Below are 19,693 nucleotides of genomic sequence, written 5' to 3'. Positions count from 1 at the left end.
TGTGTCTTGCATACAGTCAAGAACGGTGGTGGGAGTGTCACGGTGCATGCATGAGTGCTGCCGGCTGTGGGGAAATATAATTTGTTGAGGGAACCATGAATGCCAACATGTACTGTGACACTGAAGAAGAGCATGATCCCTTGCCTCTGGAAACTGGGCTGCAGTGTGGTATTCCAAGATAACGACCCCAAACAAGACCTCCAAGACGACCACTGTCTTGTTAAAGAAACTGAGGGTAAAAGGTGCTGGACTGGCCAAGCATGTCTTCAGACCTAAACCCTATTGAGCATCTGTGGGGCATCCTCAAATGGAAGGTGGAGGAGCACACGGTCTCTAACATCCACCAGCTCCGTGATGTCATGGAGGAGTGGAAGAGGATTCCAGTGACAACCTGTGAAGCGCTCGTGAACTCCATGCCCAAGAGAGTTAAGGCAGTGCTGGAAAATAATGGTGGTCACATAAGATATTGACACTTTGGGCACAATTTGCCGATTTTCACTCAGGGGTGTACGCACTTTTGTTTCCAGCGGTTTAGACATTAATGGCTGTGTGTTGAGTTATTTTGAGGGCACACCACATTTACACTGTTATACAAGCTGTACACTGACTACTTTACATTGTATCAGTGTCAGATCTTCTGTGTTGTCCCATGAAAAGATAGAATAAAATATTTACAAAAATGTGAGGGGTCTACTGACTTTTGTGATGGGTGCACGGATATATGTACCGAACAGTGTATCTATCACATTCGGTCTATAATATTTTATATATATTAGATATATATATATATCTATCTAAAACTACATTTTAGACATATAATACACAAACAATATATTATATATAGCTATAACTACATTTTACACATATATAATACACAAACACAATATATTATATATAGCTATAACTACATTTTAAGTACAATAATACAAATATAGAACATCTGCCACCGACTCTGGATCAGTAATTAGTATTTTGATATTCATCTCCATTCCCCCGCTGTGCGCTTATGAACTAACCATGGAATGCGTTGAGAGGACTCCTGTGTATGCGCTCATAATGGAGAGGACTCCAGGAGAAGTCCTCTCTATGCATTCCACTGGTGTGTGGGGGAAATAGTGGGGAAATAGGGCTGAGTATCGACATACAAATGACTGATCTGCAGTCAGCAGCAGGTGTTCTATACATGTATTACTGCACTTAATATGGCTGGCCATAGGGACGGATAGAAGCAGACATGGACATACACGAGGAGCATTCTGCAGATTACTCATTTTCTTCTCCCCACAGAGGTCTCTGAAAGGCCCACTATTTCCTGTCTTTCCTATTTCCTCTGTCACATTTCCTTCCCCACAAAACAACGCTATTAATCTAGCATGTATTTAAAGCAGGAAGTTTCGTTGTGAGCCATAAATCCTGTGAATGATCATTAGCTCAGATCAGCGATGCCAAGACTTTGCAGAAGTCTGAACTGAAGGGAGAACTATACAGCTGAGGAGGTAGACTGCACATTAATAACACGACAGCATTCGCTCAGATGTAGGCTCTTCGGTAAGAACATTTCATTGTGAATGCCAATTAATCTGGGAAACACCTCTGCTGCCCTCGGCACAGGAACATAACCAATATGGACCCAATGTTCGACAGAATATTACATTACCTTTCTTCACTTTCTTTTGCAACTTTATTGTATCTGAGGATTTCTTCTTAATCTCGGCCCGGGCCTTCTTATACTCTAAAACGTGACACAGAACACCAAGAATTAGTCAAAATGGCAAACGTCCAACAGTCTGGTAGAGGACAGGCCTCGGGCAGAAAAACGGTTCTCACAAAAAGTGCCAGCATTGCCCATAGCACCTAACAAGATTCCAGCACATGCAGTGGGGGAAATAATTATTTGACCCCTCACTGATTTTGTAAGTTTGTCCAATGACAAAGAAATGAAAAGTCTCAGAACAGTATCATTTCAATGGTAGGTTTATTGTAACAGTGGCAGATAGCACATCAAAAGGAAAATCGAAAAAATAACTTTAAATAAAAGATAGCAACTGATTTGCATTTCATTGAGTGAAATAAGTATTTGAACCCTCTAACAAAAAAAGACTTAATACTTGGTGGAAAAACCCTTGTTTGCAAGCACAGAGGTCAAACGTTTCCTGTAATTGATGACCAAGTTTGCGCACATTTTAGGAGGAATGTTGGTCCACTCCTCTTTGCAGATCATCTCTAAATCCCTAAGGTTTCGAGGCTGTCTCTGTGCAACTCTGAGCTTGAGCTCCCTCCATAGGTTTTCGATTGGATTAAGGTCCGGAGACTGACTAGGCCACTCCATGACCTTAATGTGCTTCTTCTTGAGCCACTCCTTTGTTGCCTTTGCTGTATGTTTTGGGTCATTGTCGTGCTGGAACACCCATCCACGACCCATTTTCAGTTTCCTGGCAGAGGGAAGGAGGTTGTCGCTCAGGATTTCACGATACATGGCTCCGTCCATTTTGCCGTTTATGCGAATAAGTTGTCCTGTGCCCTTAGCAGAAAAACACCCCCAAAGCAAAATGTTTCCACCCCCATGCTTGACGGTGGGGACGGTGTTTTGGGGGTCATAGGCAGCATTTTTCTTCCTCCAAACACAGCGAGTTGAGTTAATGCCAAAGAGCTCTATTTTGGTCTCATCAGACCACAGCACCTTCTCCCAGTCACTCTCTGAATCATTCAGGTGTTCATTGGCAAACTTCAGACGGGCCTGCACATGTGCCTTCCTGAGCAGGGGGACCTTGCGAGCCCTGCAGGATTTTAATCCATTGCGGTGTAATGTGTTTCCAATGGTTTTCTTGGTGACTGTGGTCCCTGCTAATTTGAGGTCATTAACTAACTCCTCCCGTGTAGTTCTAGGATGCTTTTTCACCTTTCTCAGAACCATTGACACCCCACGAGGTGAGATCTTGCGTGGAGCCCCAGAGCGAGGTCGATTGATGGTCATTTTGTGCTCCTTCCATTTTCGAACAATCGCACCAACAGTTGTCACCTTCTCTCCCAGCTTCTTGCTAATGGTTTTGTAGCCCATTCCAGCCTTGTGCAGGTCTACAATTTTGTCTCTGACATCCTTGGACAGCTCTTTGGTCTTTCCCATGTTGGAGAGTTTGGAGTCTGCTTGATTGATTGATTCTGTGGACAGGTGTCTTTTATACAGGTGCCTAGTTAAGACAGGTGTCCTTAATGAGGGTGACTAATTGAGTAGAAGTGTCTAACCACTCTGTGGGAGCCAGAACTCTTAATGGTTGGTAGGGGTTCAAATACTTATTTCACTCAATGAAATGCAAATCAGTTGCTATCTTTTATTTAAAGTTATTTTTTCGATTTTCCTTTCGATGTGCTATCTGCCACTGTTACAATAAACCTACCATTGAAATGATACTGTTCTGAGACTTTTCATTTCTTTGTCATTGGACAAACTTACAAAATCAGTGAGGGGTCAAATAATTATTTCCCCCACTGTACATACAAGTCTCTGATTGGGGCAAGGACTTATCATTCCTGACATGTCTGTCTGAAACGTGCCTTCTATGGGTCCAATGTTTGCTTCACTGTAGTGAAATCACGTGGCATGATAACATCCACCAATCATGGGGTGCTGCTAGAGGTCAAATCAGCCATAATGGAACAGCATTCACTGTTGTGATCTTATTTCTGATGACCTTTAGGACCTTTCAGGAGTATTCTGGAAAGTATTTCTTTGGTATAATGGCACAAATCTCAGAAAACCCTTTAAACAGAATCAGTCTGTGGAATCAGGCTGTTGAAGACACCACTGACTGATCAGTGTTGGTGTATCTACTACTCCGTTATGGAGAACCAAAACATGGCCCTTGACACCATCCAAGGGTATGTCTTATGGAGAACAGCAGGCTGAGCACATGAGACGGTGTATCGTACAGTACACTGAGAAAAGAGTCAGGGAGAACACCCAAGGGCCACCAGTTGCTCCCCCTGATGTAGATGGAGCGCAAATAGGCCATTTTGAAGGCAATGAAAGTGAACCTCCACCTCTGTACAGTATCTGCAATGATATAACCTTGGCACTAGGGCAGGTTACTGAACCTGTCATTGCTCTTGTGGAATGTGAACTCCTTCAAGGTTGCGCTGTGGACACAAGTATACGTCTTAGACATAGCACAAAGTCAGTCATGTATGATGAAATAAGTTGGAGGTGAACAAAGCACTAAAAGAAATAAAGCAAACCATTGTACCACTATACACACAATGGAGGACATTTAAAGGGCCAAGACACTGAATTTTCACCGAGCCGAGAGTCTGGAGCATGATTTGACACAAAACTTTACTAAGACTCCAGGCCAAATGTGTCTCTGTTTAACTTCTGAAACTCTGCAAATATTTAGGGAACAGCGCGAGCAAACAGAACATCCAGGTTTCCGTGCAGCAGATTTTTATTAACCAATATTTGATATACAGCTGGATCTACAAAAAGACGGGACATCAGGAACACGGGTCACTGTGTCGATTGCTCTAGGACAAGAATTTTGTTTTGTTCTTTTCTTGATGGAGGAGGATACTTCATTTATAGAGGTTTTCCCATGTCCGAAAGGGAAGACAGATTGGTAGGATGTGCCATCACTTTCACTCTTGGTGCGGGTGTGGAGAATGAAGGGGCTACAGTGCTGGGTTACCAACATCTCAAACAATTAAGCTGACCATATTTATGACATGAAAGTTGACCAAAATGACAATTTTTTTTTTACTATTTTGGCCAGCCATAGTTTTAAAACTATATGCCAACATCTCTCACTTATCTCCCTTGAGAGCAAAGGGTCGGCCATGCTAAAATCAATCAGGCCACGGTGGTCATATGAAAAGTAGAATTGACACTGTCCTTTCACTATGTCTCCAGTGTTTGCACGGCCTCTATACTTTAGTGGACGATACTAAGTACTTCATTAATGTGACCACAGCACCGATTGCATTCGCATGCTCGCTCCCGATGTGTAATGTACAGTAATACATGCAACACCGGGAATACAACGCATTTGGCAAATTGTAGGCCCTTGATAAGGGTTATGCTGTGGTAGTCTGGGCAGTTATGTGCCAAGAACAGTGGCATAAGCTGGCTCTATGATGGCTCCTGAGCAGTCCTATTCACTACTTTAGCAGAAGAGCGAGGTGGCATGGCTGGGTGCTATTGTCCATGTACAACCAATGTGAGCTTCCAGTAAGCCAGTCATGCACATGTGCAAGTACCCACTGCTGCAGTAACACGGAGATGGCTGTAACCAATAGGAACTGGGTTTATTATCACAGAAAAATCGAAGTATTTGCAAATAGTCCTAACTTTGCATAAGCGATAAGACAGAATTGAGGACCATTGAGATGGTAATACCCTTTAAGAAAGCAAAGCCTGTGCAAGAGCTAGCATACAAATAAAGTTTTTAAAAATTAAATGCGTCTTTGATGTGTTCACATTATCTAAAAGTTTACTATCCGTGTGTCCAAAAACATCTGCAGAGCACATGCCGAGAAGTGAAGTAGAGGTTTCCTACCTTTTGCGTGGTCCTTGTCAAGTTGGCTTGCAATTTTCTTCCACTCCTCAATTTTTCCTTCTAGGGGGTTTATTAAGCTGTCACTCAGGGCTCTGCAGAAAAGAGAAACATACTTAACTAAACCCCAAAGAGCAAGAGGAGAGAACATTAAGCAATGAGGCAAGGTAGCAATTATCCAATTCTCACTTGAAAACCCTCTGGACACAAATCACCACAACGGAAAAAAGGCAAAAAGTTCACTTTAATGTGGACAAATCGTAAAGTCATTCTGGACAGTGGAACCATTGGTGGTTATATCACTTCTGCAAAGGTATCTTATTTTACGCACTATGGCCTCCATTTATTAATCAGTTTACAACTGTTTTTGGCGTAATCCAAACCTAAAAACTTGAAAATCATGGACACACAAAAAGTTGTGACTTTCCACGGTATTCGCCAGTTTCAAAATTTGCCATGGTTTATAGGGAGTGTTCTCTAAATTTTAGACAAATTAATTAATAAGCAAAAAGCTCGAAAATGGCAGGAATCTAAGATTTCATGTTCTGACTTTGAATTTACATAACTGATGAAACATTTTGGCACAATTTGCTCCATTGCAAGGCCAGCAGTAATGAACGTGAGGTCTTCCATTATACTGGAAACACCCACCTTATAGGTCCCGGCATTTCAGAAGGTTGATTTTCAGTAACTCTTAGAACTATTTAGATGTGGTGAACCTCACCTAAAGGGAGCATTTCTTTCTTTATTTTTTTTTACTGAAAATCATTTTTGTATTTTTCGTCTTTTTATTGATGCGTTAGCAGTGCTTGTTTTCTGCAGCTGTCTGACGGCTCGTGTCCATCTTCTCCCTCTCCGCTCCCCAATGATCTTCTAAGCTGATTTATGACCAAATCAAAGTTCACCTTTGATGTGGTCGTAAAACTGCTTGCATCATTTATGTTTCCCATTACTACAAAAACCATGACATGACATCTGTGTGTATGTGATTCAAGGCCTTTTACACGGGTAGATGATTGGGCACATGTTTGCGCCCGATCATTGCTGTAGGCAGACATGTTCACCGGGGTTTTGCTTGCTTGTTGTTGAGCACAGTTTTTGTGTGCATAGAAATCATTGTTATTCGGTAGCACACCCCTCCCAGGAAAACAGCCGATGCGCTGCCGACAAATACAATCTAAATGGTGGAAAAAATAAAAACTTTAAGATGTGCTTTGCATGCCAACGATGATTGCTCCATTTAAAATTGGAGCTTTAAGGGGTTGTGTCACTTCAGCAAATGCCATTTATTATGTAGAGAAAGTTATTACGAGGCACTTAATGTATTGTTATTACCAATATTGCCTCCTTTGCTGGCTGGATTCATTTTTCCATTACATTATACACTGCCCGTTTCCATGGTTACGACCACACAGCAATCCATCAGCGGTGGCTGTGCTTGCACACTATAGGAAAAAGTGCCAGCCTAAGTCTATAGTTTGCCGAAAGTCTATAGCGGAAGTCACGTGGCGCGCTGCGCAAGCGCACTTCAGCCAAGCATTCCTGCAGCACCGCGCGTGCGCACACTTAAGGGTATAGATTTCTTAAAGTGACAGTCATCTCCATTAAAATACAGCTCCATTAATCTACATTAATTTGTACGCTCGCCATGCATCGGGCTCGGCCTCGCTGCGCTGGGCATTTAGTAAAACTAACTCTATGCCGCCATTGATAGTAAAGAAGGAAATGGATAGTAAAGAAAGAGATGGGTAGTCTCTTTCTTTACTATCCATTTCCTTCTTTACTATCAATGGCGGCATAGAGTTAGTTTTACTAAATGCCCAGCGCAGCGAGGCCGAGCCCGATGCGTGGCGAGCGTACAAATTAATGTAGATGCTGTATTTTACTGGAGGTGACTGTCACTTTAAGACGATGATTCGGATGATTTGTGGAAGTGCGCTTGCGCAGCGCACCACGTCACTTCCGCTATAGACTTTCGGCAAGCTATAGAAATCTGGCAGAACACCGGCCTCTCTGGTGGCCGGGACCGTGGGAGCTCGCATAGGCTGGTGATTTTCCCTATAGTTGCAAGCACGGCCACCTCTGATGGACTGCAGGGTGGTCGTAACCATGGAAACTAGCTGTGTATAATATGATGGAAAAATGAATCTGGCCAGCAAAGGAAGCAATATAGACAATCACAATACGTTAGTAAGTGCCTTGTATTAACTTCCTTTACATAATAAATGCCATTTGCTGAAGTGAGACAGCCCCTTTAAATGGGCGCCGATCAATTTGCTGTATTGTCGATCGGCGACTGTAAGAGCAAGGATCTGGAGGTATAAATAACCCTTGTATCTTTTATTCTCGCAGGGGTTGTCAGGAGCCTCAATGACCTTGTCAATCATGCTTTGCGCTGAGATATAAGACTTTTAATAAGCTTCCCTGTTGGGCTAGTTTCACTCTAGCGCTAAAATGTTCCGGCCGGAGTTCATCGTATCTGGCATAGCCGCATACCACCTTTCTCGCGGTCTGGTTGAATCTCAGCACTAATGCCAGAAACAGGCTGGATCCCCACCAGGTCCCACTATGGTCAATGAGGCATGGCGGTGCTGCAGCAGTTATGTCGGATGCTGTTCCTCTGCCCGAACATTTTAGCGCTAGTGTGAAACTAGCCTTACTCTGGCATGTTGTTGATGTAGATATTGTTGACAATTATAATTTATGACCAGAGGGATCAGACGTAACTAAGGCTCTCCAGTAAGATGACCCTTTCTATGGTTAGAGCTGCTGATCTGTAGGATGTGTTGAAACAGACCCTTGGAAGTTGCCATCTCATCAATGCACAAAACGAAAGGTCTGTCGAATATTACACACAGACATACATTCATGACGCTGCCTGACATTGCATCTCATAGAGCAAGAAAGGCTGTAAGGCAAGCAGCAATTTTCTTGAAATCTGTTGACGCCAGAAGACTCCAAACAATTACTGGAGGACATGACAGGAGGAGAACGTCTTTTAAGTGGGTAGACACTAGAAGATTTACTGTTCGCTCAGAAAAGCCAGTCTTCGCTGCTTCATCTATAAATAGCTGGAAGAATATTTCTGTAAAACTGCTGGGTTTATGAATTTACAGGATATTTCACCATGAGATTTACTGTATGTGGAGAAGAAGAAAGCTAGTAATTGAAGTTGGCCACTATAGAAAACAATAGCCTTGCCATGTAGGGTTGGCGAGACACCTTGTTTCTTAGATTCAGAGGTCCTATGAGGCTTTGCCATAATATGACTGGTCTGTGAAATAAAGCGTTTGCAGGTCCAATACATAAAGCAATACATAGGGGTGGACCAAAAGGTGTGCCCAATGGAGACAGCAATGGTCTTCTAGAGTCCTAAAGGAAGTCATCAGTGGAACTTAAAGGGGTTGTTCCCATAAAAAATATTCTACATTTTTCATACTTTACATGCAATTAAAAATTCAGAATAGCCACGGAGTTAAAACATATCTGTATAGCGCCACCTGCTGTCTGCTCTTTTCCCTATGTCCACTTGGCTGAGGTGGACGCACATGCTCAGTTCCGCCTTCAACTGCCACCAGCCATATAAATTGTTAGAAGCTGTGCCAGTTACAGGGAAAAAGTTGCAGTTGAAAGTACAACCTCCCAACCCCTAGAAAAGGACACGCTCTCTGAGTTGCCAGCTTGAAATAAATCTAGCAGAGTAACTGGAGCAATGAATGAGGAGATCTCTGGATCCATGTGAGGTACAGGGCTGATTCCAGCTTTGTTGGAAAGAGATTTCATTTTTTAATTTAATCATGGGAGAAACCCTTCAACATTTTCTACCCCATTGATAGAAGATGGCGCTCAGTCACTGGTGAACGTTTCATAGTACATTACAGTGCTCTGGGCATGATACCGCCACTGTACGAGTCTCCGAGAGAATTCCCAGTATGCACTGACCACTTCTATATCCACGAGGCAGATCAGTCACTAAATGGTGGTACTTTAAGGCAGATTTTTGTGGTTTTAGGCCCTGCTGAGTGATGTGCAGACACAGACATAAGGTCTTCTGTTATTACTGATCATATGACAGTAGTTTCACATTATCCCTGCCTCGTCCAACGTCACAATATCATCCACACATGAAGAGAACCGCAATATTAAACCAGAAAACTTAAAGTGCAAAGCTCTTTGGAGTATTTACTATTCATAACTGGTCAAAGTTGAGTTTGTATTGTACCATTCCTGCTATTACAGAGGCAGAATACAGACTACTGTAAATGGTGGCTTGTAACACGCTGATGCTGTGTCTCCCGAGAGGGGAATTAGCTAGCCATACATACAGCCGTTAGGCTACTTTCACACTTGCGTTCAGAGCGGATCCGTCTGGGGTCTGCCCAGACGGATCCGCTCCTATAATGCAGACGTTTGTATCCGTTCAGAACGGATCCGTCTGCATTATAACTTTGAAAAAATTCTAAGTGTGAAAGTAGCCTGAACGGATCCGTCCAGACTTTACATTGAAAGTCAATAGGGGACGGATCCGTTTGAAGATTGAGCCATATTGTGTCATCTTCAAACGGATCCGTCCCCATTGACTTACATTGTAAGTCTGGACGGATCCGCTTGCCTTCGCACGGCCAGGCGGACACCCGAACGCTGCAAGCAGCGTTCAGGTGTCCGCTTGCTGAGCGGAGCGGAGGCTGAACGCCGCCAGACTGATGCATTCTGAGCGGATCCGCGTCCACTGAGAATGCATTAGGGCTGGACGGATGCGTTCGGGGGCGCTTGTGAGCCCCTTCAAACGGAGCTCACGAGCGGACACCCGAACGCAGGTGTGAAAGTAGCCTTAGTCGAACGCTTAACTGACTGACAGCCCTCTTCTAACCCCCTTGTATACATGCCGAGCGTGCAAGTGTTCTGAATGGGGAGAGGAGAGTAAGCCTCAGTCAGACACCTCGGGAGGCAGCTTTCCTCCCCGAGAACAAAAGGATTAGGCACTGGGCATGCTGAAAATCATCACGCCTCATCCCTATTTTGTCATGTATGGTCAGCATAAAGCCAGCAATAGGCCCATTTCAGATGAGCGAGTTGCACACTCTGGACTCGCAGTGTTAGTATGCGGCAGCTCCCGTCCTGACCTCCCACCACTGACGGGTCACATAGCATTATGCTGATTTATGATGCTATGTAACCCTTACAGTTCTGGAATGTATTGTATACCAGTGACATAATGCACAATACATTCCAAAACTGTAAGGGTTACATAGCATCATAAATCAATATAATGCTATGCGACCCCCATCAGTGCTGGGAGGACAGGAGTTGCTGCATACTCACGCTGCGAGTCGGGAGTGTGGAACTCGCTCGTCTGAAAGGGGCCCTACTCACAAAACAACCGTCAGGCAAACGCCTGTCTGGTCGAAACCCAATCTTTTTTTCCCCAATTCCCCCCCATACACATGCATGCCTGGGAGAGAATCGCTACCAACCACCTCTGGTGGGCAGCTTACCTCTCTGAGAATAACAGGATCATGCATACTTAAAACCAACATGTCCAACCCTTCTCTCCCTTGACATCTGCTATTGGAGTTAAGTCGGTAGTACCCCATATACTTTACATCAGGGGTGCACAACCTATGGCCCGGGGGCCACATGCGGCCCTTGATACCATTCTGTGCGGCCCCCAACCATCCGGTGACAGAAATGTATGTCTATGTCTTGAGGCTGCTTACATGTATTTTTGTATGTATTTCTTCCATTAGATGGGAGTCCTGGAGGTGTAACTAGACATTAATGGTATATACAGTGTGTTCAATATGCCATAAATACAGTATTTCTGTTTTTAATACCCCTTTAAACTTTATTTTCGGCCCTCATCATTAGTTCAGTCTGGCAATGTGGCCCCCAACCAGAAAACGTTGTGCACCTCTGCTTTACATCCTCGAAATTGGTGGCTTTAGCCAGCACACCACACATCTATTATGTGTGGCCATCTTGTGTTATCCATTTTGTGATGTTGTCTTTATGTTCTCAAGACTACACACCCATCAGGCAATAAAAGTCAGTCCCTCAGAGATAACATTCCAGACAATAATATCACCATTAGAGGTGTGTATGCCTGATGAAAGATTCATATAGGAAACATCAATCTTATAATAGCATGGAGCGTCCCCACCGAGAGCAGCACTACTACCACTGGTACACACCAGCCAAGGCCTCAAAAACACTTCACCGCCCATTCAACTCTACTAATGTCCCTGGTGTCCTCTGTTCTCAATATTCAACAAACCCTTCACAAACTTCCACAATTAGTGGATAACACCCAATAAATGGAAGCTTCCCTTTGCTTACCGCTAGAGATATCCAGAGATTAGCGGGGCAAGAAGGTCACCTTTTTACACCATCCCTTTATGGTTTGCAACTTTTTAAAAAGTTTCAGTTGATAAATCTGGAGTGAAACTAATTACCTTAGCTAATCATACCCACTTTACAAAACTGGAGTAAGTTGTGTTGCAAAAATTTTGAAACTATTTTCAGTTTTACACCAAAGTCACAAAGTCCTATTTTGCAACACATTTATTATACTGTACTCACTTATATATAGCGCTGACATGTTCTGCAGCACTTGCCAGACATTATCAGCTTACTTCCACAATGGGGATCACAATCTAGGTTTCCCCATCAGTATGTCTTTGGAGTATGAGAGGAAGCTGGAGTACCCGCAGGAAATGCACGAAAATATGAAGCGAACATAAAAACTCCATATAAATCAACACTGTAAAAATGTGAAGGGAAATGTATGCAAAAGGCCCTATAAAATACCGCAGCCATTGTAGGGTTTTGCAAATGCAACACTCAACATTTCCATCCTAAGCCAAATTCTACCTAAAATGCATCTTTAAGGGTCCATTCACACGTCCGTAAATGTTTTGCGGACTTGCAAAACACGGACACCGGCAATGTGTGTTCCGCATTTCGCGGACTGCACATCGCCTTCACTATAATAGAAAATGACTTTTCTTGTCCACAGTTGCGGACAAGAATAGGACATGTTCTATTTTTTTCGGGAACGGAATTGCGGATGCGGAAATGCTGATGCGGACAGCACATAGCATCCGTTCCAGCCCCATTGAAAATTAATGGTTCCGCAAAATCCGGAACGGATCTGGAAATAAATTGCGGACGTGTGAATGGACCCCTAAAGGCTATGAACACCTTTGGGGGAAAATGTATTTGTAGGATTGCATTTTACTCATTTTGACCTAAAAGTCTCTTTTTCAATTGGTCTTTATTAAAAAATGTTCAATGTTTTTTGTCCTACAGGGTTAAGTTGCAGTCTATCTGAAGAGTATCTTGCTTTCAGCTTCACACTTAGGTTGCTGCTCTGATGCCTGATGTGTAGCCCTTATCTCTGAACTCCTGACAGCTAAATCCTTAATCCTAAAATGCAACCATAAAAATAAACTGCCCCTAAAAGTGTTTTATAGTCTTTCACACTGGACCTATGATCCCAGTGAGGCTCATAGGGGCTGCCCATAATGTAACTTGGAGCAATGCAGATAAAACTTCTGCCAATGTATACGGGCGGACAGGAACATCCATCTGCACTTACCATGCGGCAAGACAGTCCATAAACTACTCTAATGACTGTCTACAGTGCTTATCCATATATTACTGGCTGGTTGGGATGATTCATAAGTCAAAAAAAACTGGGTGCCATGTCACGGCAGCCATAATGGTTGTCATGCAGCTTTCTAAGAAACAGATCTGACTAATAAAGAGCTGAATAGAACTCAGAAGCCTCTAACATTTTTAAGAGTACTTATAGAGGACCCCTCACCACAAAAAAGCTGTAAAATCTGCAGGCAGCATGTTATAATGTTACAGAGCAGGAGAAGCTGGACAGACTGATATATAGTTTTGTGGGAAAAGATTCAATATAATTTGCATTTCAGGAGTCCGGTGGGCGGTCCTATCATTGACTGACAGCTAAGTTTGAATGCATATTGATACAGGATGGCTGTCAATCATGGAGCAGAACCGCCCAAAGGACTCCTAAGTCCTTAATGAGCAGAAGTTTAAAGGGAACCTGTCACGACATGGTGTTTGAGATGAAGGCAGCATGTTATAGAGCAGGACGAGCTGAGCAGATTGATATATTCAATAAAACGAATTTTCAGTCATGTAAATTCCTGCTCATTCTGGGCTTTGAGATCAAGGTGTCGGTCCTATCAGTGATTGACAGCTATCTGTGTATACACAGTCATAGGGAGAAGGCTGTCAATCACTTGACTCCAAAGCCCAGAATGAACAGAGGTTTAAATGAATGAAATACAAGTTTTACTGAATCCTTTCCCATAAAACTATACATCAATGTGCTCAGCTCCTCCTGCTCTGTAACATGCATTTTCATGGCGACAGATTCGCTTTAACAACCTGAAGCCAAACAACTAGTCCGGAAAAGCAGATTAGATAAATTATAGTTTGCACTGGAAACATTCTCAGTGCCATGGCTGGCTCCAGTCTTCCAGCATATGTATGTACTACAGGGCAAGACGATAAGTAAGCAGACTGCGAAAACAGAGGCGCCTTGGCATTCGGCAGGTATAGACGCGTGCACCACAAGGAGAGAAGCACTTACACTGTGAGGTGCTTCAGCCGAGACTCTATGTTCCTGTGTCTCATACACATCCTGGTCAGTGCAGAACCGATTTCTTTTGTAGCTCCTGGAAGAGAGAAGAAAGCAGGAAATTTTAAATTTTATTTTTCCAAGTCAAAGATTGGATCGAGCAAATATATATATTACTGGAGAAGTGTATACAAGGATTTATCATTGCTTTTACAGCAGGGGACAGCATGGGCAAAGCAGGCTGGCATTCAAACAAGCAAAGTAGTTGACATCTTGTCCTGGGGCAAAATGGTCATCAAGAACTTTGGGATGCTTTGGTTGAGCCCCTAGACCGAGCGTTATTCTGGTATGGGTAGTAGAGACTACACAGGTGTAGGAGAGGGAGGGGGGTTGGCTAGGTAGGGCAGTATTTCGCTAGGTCACATACTACATTTCGGTTGAGAAAAAGAGAATCTGTGACCTCTTCCCAACCACCAACTGACGGCTTTCTCCCTATGAAGTCCATGTCAGACAGCCGTAAGCAGTCCGGGAAAAACAATCCGTGCACCGGCCATATCTCCCAGTCTGGTCATGGCTCATCTGTCTCGAACTCACAGCATCATAGTGATTTAAGATGCAGTGAATTCCACCATTATGTAAGTACAGTGCAGAAGACCCGCGGTCAAGTAGGAACTGGCAGCATCATAAATCACTATAGTGCTGCGAGTTCTGGTCAGATAAGCAGCGGTTTGTCCCTGCACAAGGCCGTCTGACACCAACTTTAGTCTACATGGGGAGAAAGCTGTCAATCATACCTGGTGGGACGGGGGGTTGCAGCTCACAAATTATATGGACTGCAATGCAATGTAGGTATATATTTAGCCAAAATACAGCCTATTTCCATGTAAGTGACACACGGCTGAAATCAGTGCACCCGTCATTACCGCATGCTGAGGGACAGGACTACATGATGTAGGCGACAGGTACATGTATCAAAACTGGTGCTAAGGAAACGTGGAGTAGTGACCCAACCAGACGTAGGATATTGCTGTAGTGTCCGTCTATGGTTTCCAAAAAGTCTGCTACGCTACTCCATACAAAAAAAAAAAAAAAAAAAAGCGCCCCCAATGTATGCTGCCTGAACAAAAAAAAAAAAAAAAAACATTTTCCCGGAGCATAAAGCCTCATGCAGACGTCCGTGGAACAGGGTCCGTGAGATACCGGACTGGCATTGCAGGAGCGTACGGCGTCATAGCAACCAATGACGCTGTGCGCTCGGACCCTGTCACGGACCCTGTTCCTTGGACGTCTGCATGAGGCTTAAGGCAAACATGCAAGGAAATCACAATGTGAAAGGAGTTTTTTCAATGTGGATCTCGGTGCAGATTCCATCCCCAAAAACACTTTGCAATTCATCTCCATGGAATAAAATGGGGAATTGCATGATGCTTTTTCGCCACTTGCGGTTTTAAAAACTGTGCGGTTTTAAAAAAAAAGTAGTGACATGTCCGTTCTTGGCGTGAATTTAACATCCAGAGCTCTTATTGAAATAGCTACGCCGAAACCAAAAAAACACCCTTACTGGGTGGTAATGCGGGTCAGATTTGAGGATGATTACCGTATACATTAGAAGCTACAGTGTATAATACCGTCCTATAGCTTTACTTTACATACTCGTATGAATGTCCAGCATCCAAGGGAACTGTTCTCCAGCTGGTACCCGAAATGTTAAAACCCCAATTATCTACCCGACAAACGCTCCCATAGTCAGACACATAAAACGCTGAAAAGGTACACAATGGGGTTTGGTGCCGAGCAGCTTTTCAAAAAGCAGGGCACGACGAACAAACAAACAGCATAACAAATGGTTTGGCAGGGCACCTCTCAGTCAAATAAGGCCGGGCACCGGCCCAAACTGCGTCTGCTATTGTAATGTACCTGGGTGCGTTGCACAACCAAATTGGAGCCATCCAAAATAAAGAGAAGATAATCCAGAAACCAACTTCATGTGCTGGCGGAATATATCAGATCAGAGACAGAGGTCAGCGCTTCACAAAGTGCCCCCTGGTCCCATGGATGGGACCCAGCACAAGTGCCAGGACTGTAGACTGCCAACCATGGTGGTGGTACCAATGCCAAGCGCCAGACTCTAGGTCGGGGCAAAAGAAGCATCGGGGCCCTATGGTCTGCAAGGGCCAATACACAGTACGGTCCAACTGATTATTATAGAATGTCATTAAAACATAATGGGGGAGATTTATCAAACTGACATAGTTGCCCATAGCAACCAATCAGATTCCACCTTTCATTTTTCAGAGCTCCTTTGGAAAATGATAGGTGGAATCTGATTGATTGCTAATGTCAACCAAGCCAGTTCTCCTTCACACCGGTTTGATAACTCTCTCCCTGGATCTAGTGCATGCTTGTCGTTGAAGGTGTCAGTCAGCTGCCGGTAAAGCCAAACATCAGTGACTATAATCTGTGATTACTCTATTTTTTCTGTCTTTGACTCTCTTTATATGGTCTGGAGGCCACCTGAGATCTGCTACTCATCACAGATTGAAGAGCTAAGGCAGGAGGCCCCATCCTAGGCAGCAGTGCTTTCTGAGGAGGATGGATGGAGGCATTTAAGTGTTTTCATCTTACCATTATTATTCACTTTTACGTCCTCTCCCAATACTATGCACTGCTGCCCGCTCCAGTACGGGGACTATAACACGCCAGGAAACAGGGGAGGGATGGAACGATGCAGACCTGTATGATGAGCCACGTCATCGCTCTCACCAAGAAAAACTTGGTAGGAGGTGGTAGGAGTAACAGCAACGCCCCCGTTGCTCCTAAAGGCTCGTTTGCATTTACTAAAACTTCGTTTTTCTTAGTAATGCGGGGACATATGAACATGGGACCAACACAGATGCCTTCAGCTGCCAAGCGCACATGTAACAGGTCAGTGTTATAGGTACAAATCTGCTGACAGATGCCCTGCTGAGCATATAAAACTGTTAACATTGCAATGTTCAATAAAGTACCTTCATTCCTGCATGGGTCTTCTTGCTTTTATTTAATTTTTCATTTAGATCAAAAAGCGATTTTTCTGATATGCTAATTAAGCCTCAAGGTGCCCAGAGGGGCGTTATTACTCTCCTCTAGTGCCCAGTAACGCCCCCTGCAGTGCCCAGCCCGCCTCCTAAGAAATTTATTTACTCCCACATCCTTGCCGAACGGTGCCGCCCCCTAGACTACGTCATGTAATTTATTCACCCCACCATCCTTGTGTCCTCCTTTCTTGGCCTCCGAAATCTCGCGCAGCCGCAGTATCGCTGACCGCCTGCGCCTGTACGATACTCCTGCTCCTGAGGGCAACAGCGCTCTGATTACATCACTGGGCTCAGCGCATGCCCAGTGACACTATTGAGGCTGTTGCCCTCTGGAGCAGGAGTATCGTACAGGTGCAGGCGGTCAGCGATACTGCGGCTGCGCGAGATTTCGGAGGCCAAGAAAGGAGGACACAAGGATGGTGGGGTGAATAAATTACATGACGTAGTCTAGGGGGCGGCACCGTTCGGCAAGGATTTGGGAGTAAATTTATTTCTTAGGAGGCGGGCTGGGCTAGGAAGAAAGGCGGGCTGGGCACTGCAGGGGGCGTTACTGGGCACTAGAGGAGAGTAATAACGCCCCTCTGGGCACCTTGAGGCTTAATTAGCATATCAGAAAAATCACTTTTTGATCTAAACGAAAAGTTGAATAAAGGTAAGAAGACACATGCTGGAATGAAGGTACTTTATTGAACATTGCTATGTTAACAGTTTTATATGCTCAAAATAGGTGACAGATTCCCTTTAAAGAGGACCTGTCACTTCTCCTGACATGTTGGTTTTTAGTAACTACATCCCCCGTGTAATAACAATTCTGTTGTGCTATTCCTCTATTATTACTACTACAAGTTTATGAATGAATTGCTGGCAGTCTGCAATAAAAAGGTCCGTCTGGGAGGTACCAGGGCACTGACACTATCCAATCAATGCTACCAGACTGTGCAGGGACACAACCCCAAACCATAACACCCAGATGGACCTTCCAGTAGGAATAACAGAGGAGTGGTACAACATAGAGTAGAGTCATAAGAAAAGATGCTCCAGAATTATTACACGGGTAATGCAAGTAGTTACTAAAACAGACGGGTCAGAAAAAGTGAAAGGTCTCCTCTCTTAAGGGGGGGTTCTGTCTTAAGATTGTGCCCCAATGATCTATAAGGGCGTGCAGTGTTTGTCCATGGAGCCTTGTGTGTGGAAGCAGCAATGGTCCAAGACATCTCAGTCAGAGCAGCTTGTGTGTGTGTTGCCATGATGAAACGGGTTTCTTGCACATCCATAAAGTTATTAAAGCTGGAGGTTTCATTTGGGGAGTAGTAGTCATCAGGATCTCCGAGGAGTCACTGCCTCTTTATAACTATTCCGTTAAACCGTTCTCCAGGTAGAAATAAAACCCGCTCTGTATGTGAATCAGCTCAACCGCCAACATTTCCATGAGTAAATAGGGGGAAATTCCAGTCTGGTATATTCTGTTCCTACTACTCAAGAAGTTTAGTTTTTAAGCGGCAAACACAATTTCCATGTCTACAAGCTATTTATATAGTCAAAGGCAGTGAAAGGGGGGATCCTGCTGGATAATATAGATTTATTTTAGGTAGGTTCGGAAATGTAAGCCCATTCTTGATCGCCATCGGCACCACCATTACTGACGCTGGTATAACGCGCTTCCAGAACAGCCCCAGCTGACGTCAGGTTATTATCTTCATACTATACAGATTCATAACCAGACACACACAAAACGGGATCCTGACTTAACCCTTCACATACTGTGGAAACCTAAGGCTACGGCGACACGTGACAAAAAAGGAAACTACACTGCGACATGTCGAGCAACATTTTTTGCAATGACAGTCAATGGTGTGGCATTGGCTAGATTTTTTGCGACTGTCCTGTGGCAGTGCGACACCATCGACTATCATGATAAAAAATGTTGCGCGCGACAAATATGGCGGTGTAGCCCTAGCCTAAAATTGCTCCTATATATTAGATGAAATCTGTGCAATCCACCAAACATCTATGGGTATGGGTGTGTCCTGTGTCGCCCAACACAGGATAATGATGGATAGAAGGATCAGGCAGGCAGGATTTCAACATGCCCTATCCTTTATTTCCGGAGCAGATATGCCACTGCCACAGGAGTCTGACGGAGTCTTATTCCCATCTCCCTACTGATGATATAGGCAGCACATTGGAGGAATAGTGCCCCCATAAATGTGCAGCAGACTGCCATGTAAAGTGTGTGGGTGTTCTTACATGGGAGGTACCTGTCCCCTCTCCTGACAAGTCTGCTTGCAGTCCCCGTGTAATAACAATTCTACATCATATTTTCATATAATTATTTGCAATGCCGTTCCTCTAATAACCCTTCTAAAAGTTTACAAATGCATTGCCAGCAGTCTGCAATAAAGGTCTAACTTGGTGTTACCAGTTGGGGTGGGTCCCTTCACAGTCTGACACCGGATAGT

General features: G+C 44.0%; 1 protein-coding gene across 2 annotated transcripts in view; it reads right to left on the bottom strand.

The window, feature by feature from the left end:
- The window catches only part of LOC121005911 (protein MTSS 1-like), a 136,411-nt gene that overhangs the window by 38,564 nt on the left and 78,154 nt on the right, over positions 1-19,693 (bottom strand). For both annotated transcript variants that reach the window (XM_040438740.1, XM_040438741.1), the window contains exons 4-6: positions 14,170-14,254; positions 5,547-5,638; positions 1,658-1,732 (exon numbers count right to left, since the gene is read on the bottom strand). In XM_040438740.1, coding sequence (XP_040294674.1) covers positions 1,658-1,732; positions 5,547-5,638; positions 14,170-14,254 — 252 coding nt within the window. The remainder of the gene's footprint in view (positions 1-1,657; positions 1,733-5,546; positions 5,639-14,169; positions 14,255-19,693) is intronic.

The sequence above is a fragment of the Bufo bufo genome, chromosome 6 (genome assembly GCF_905171765.1).
Source record: "Bufo bufo chromosome 6, aBufBuf1.1, whole genome shotgun sequence".
Classification (NCBI taxonomy): domain Eukaryota; kingdom Metazoa; phylum Chordata; class Amphibia; order Anura; family Bufonidae; genus Bufo; species Bufo bufo.
The sequence above is the reverse complement of the archived record's forward strand: the minus strand, read 5'-3'. Positions and strand labels throughout refer to the sequence as shown.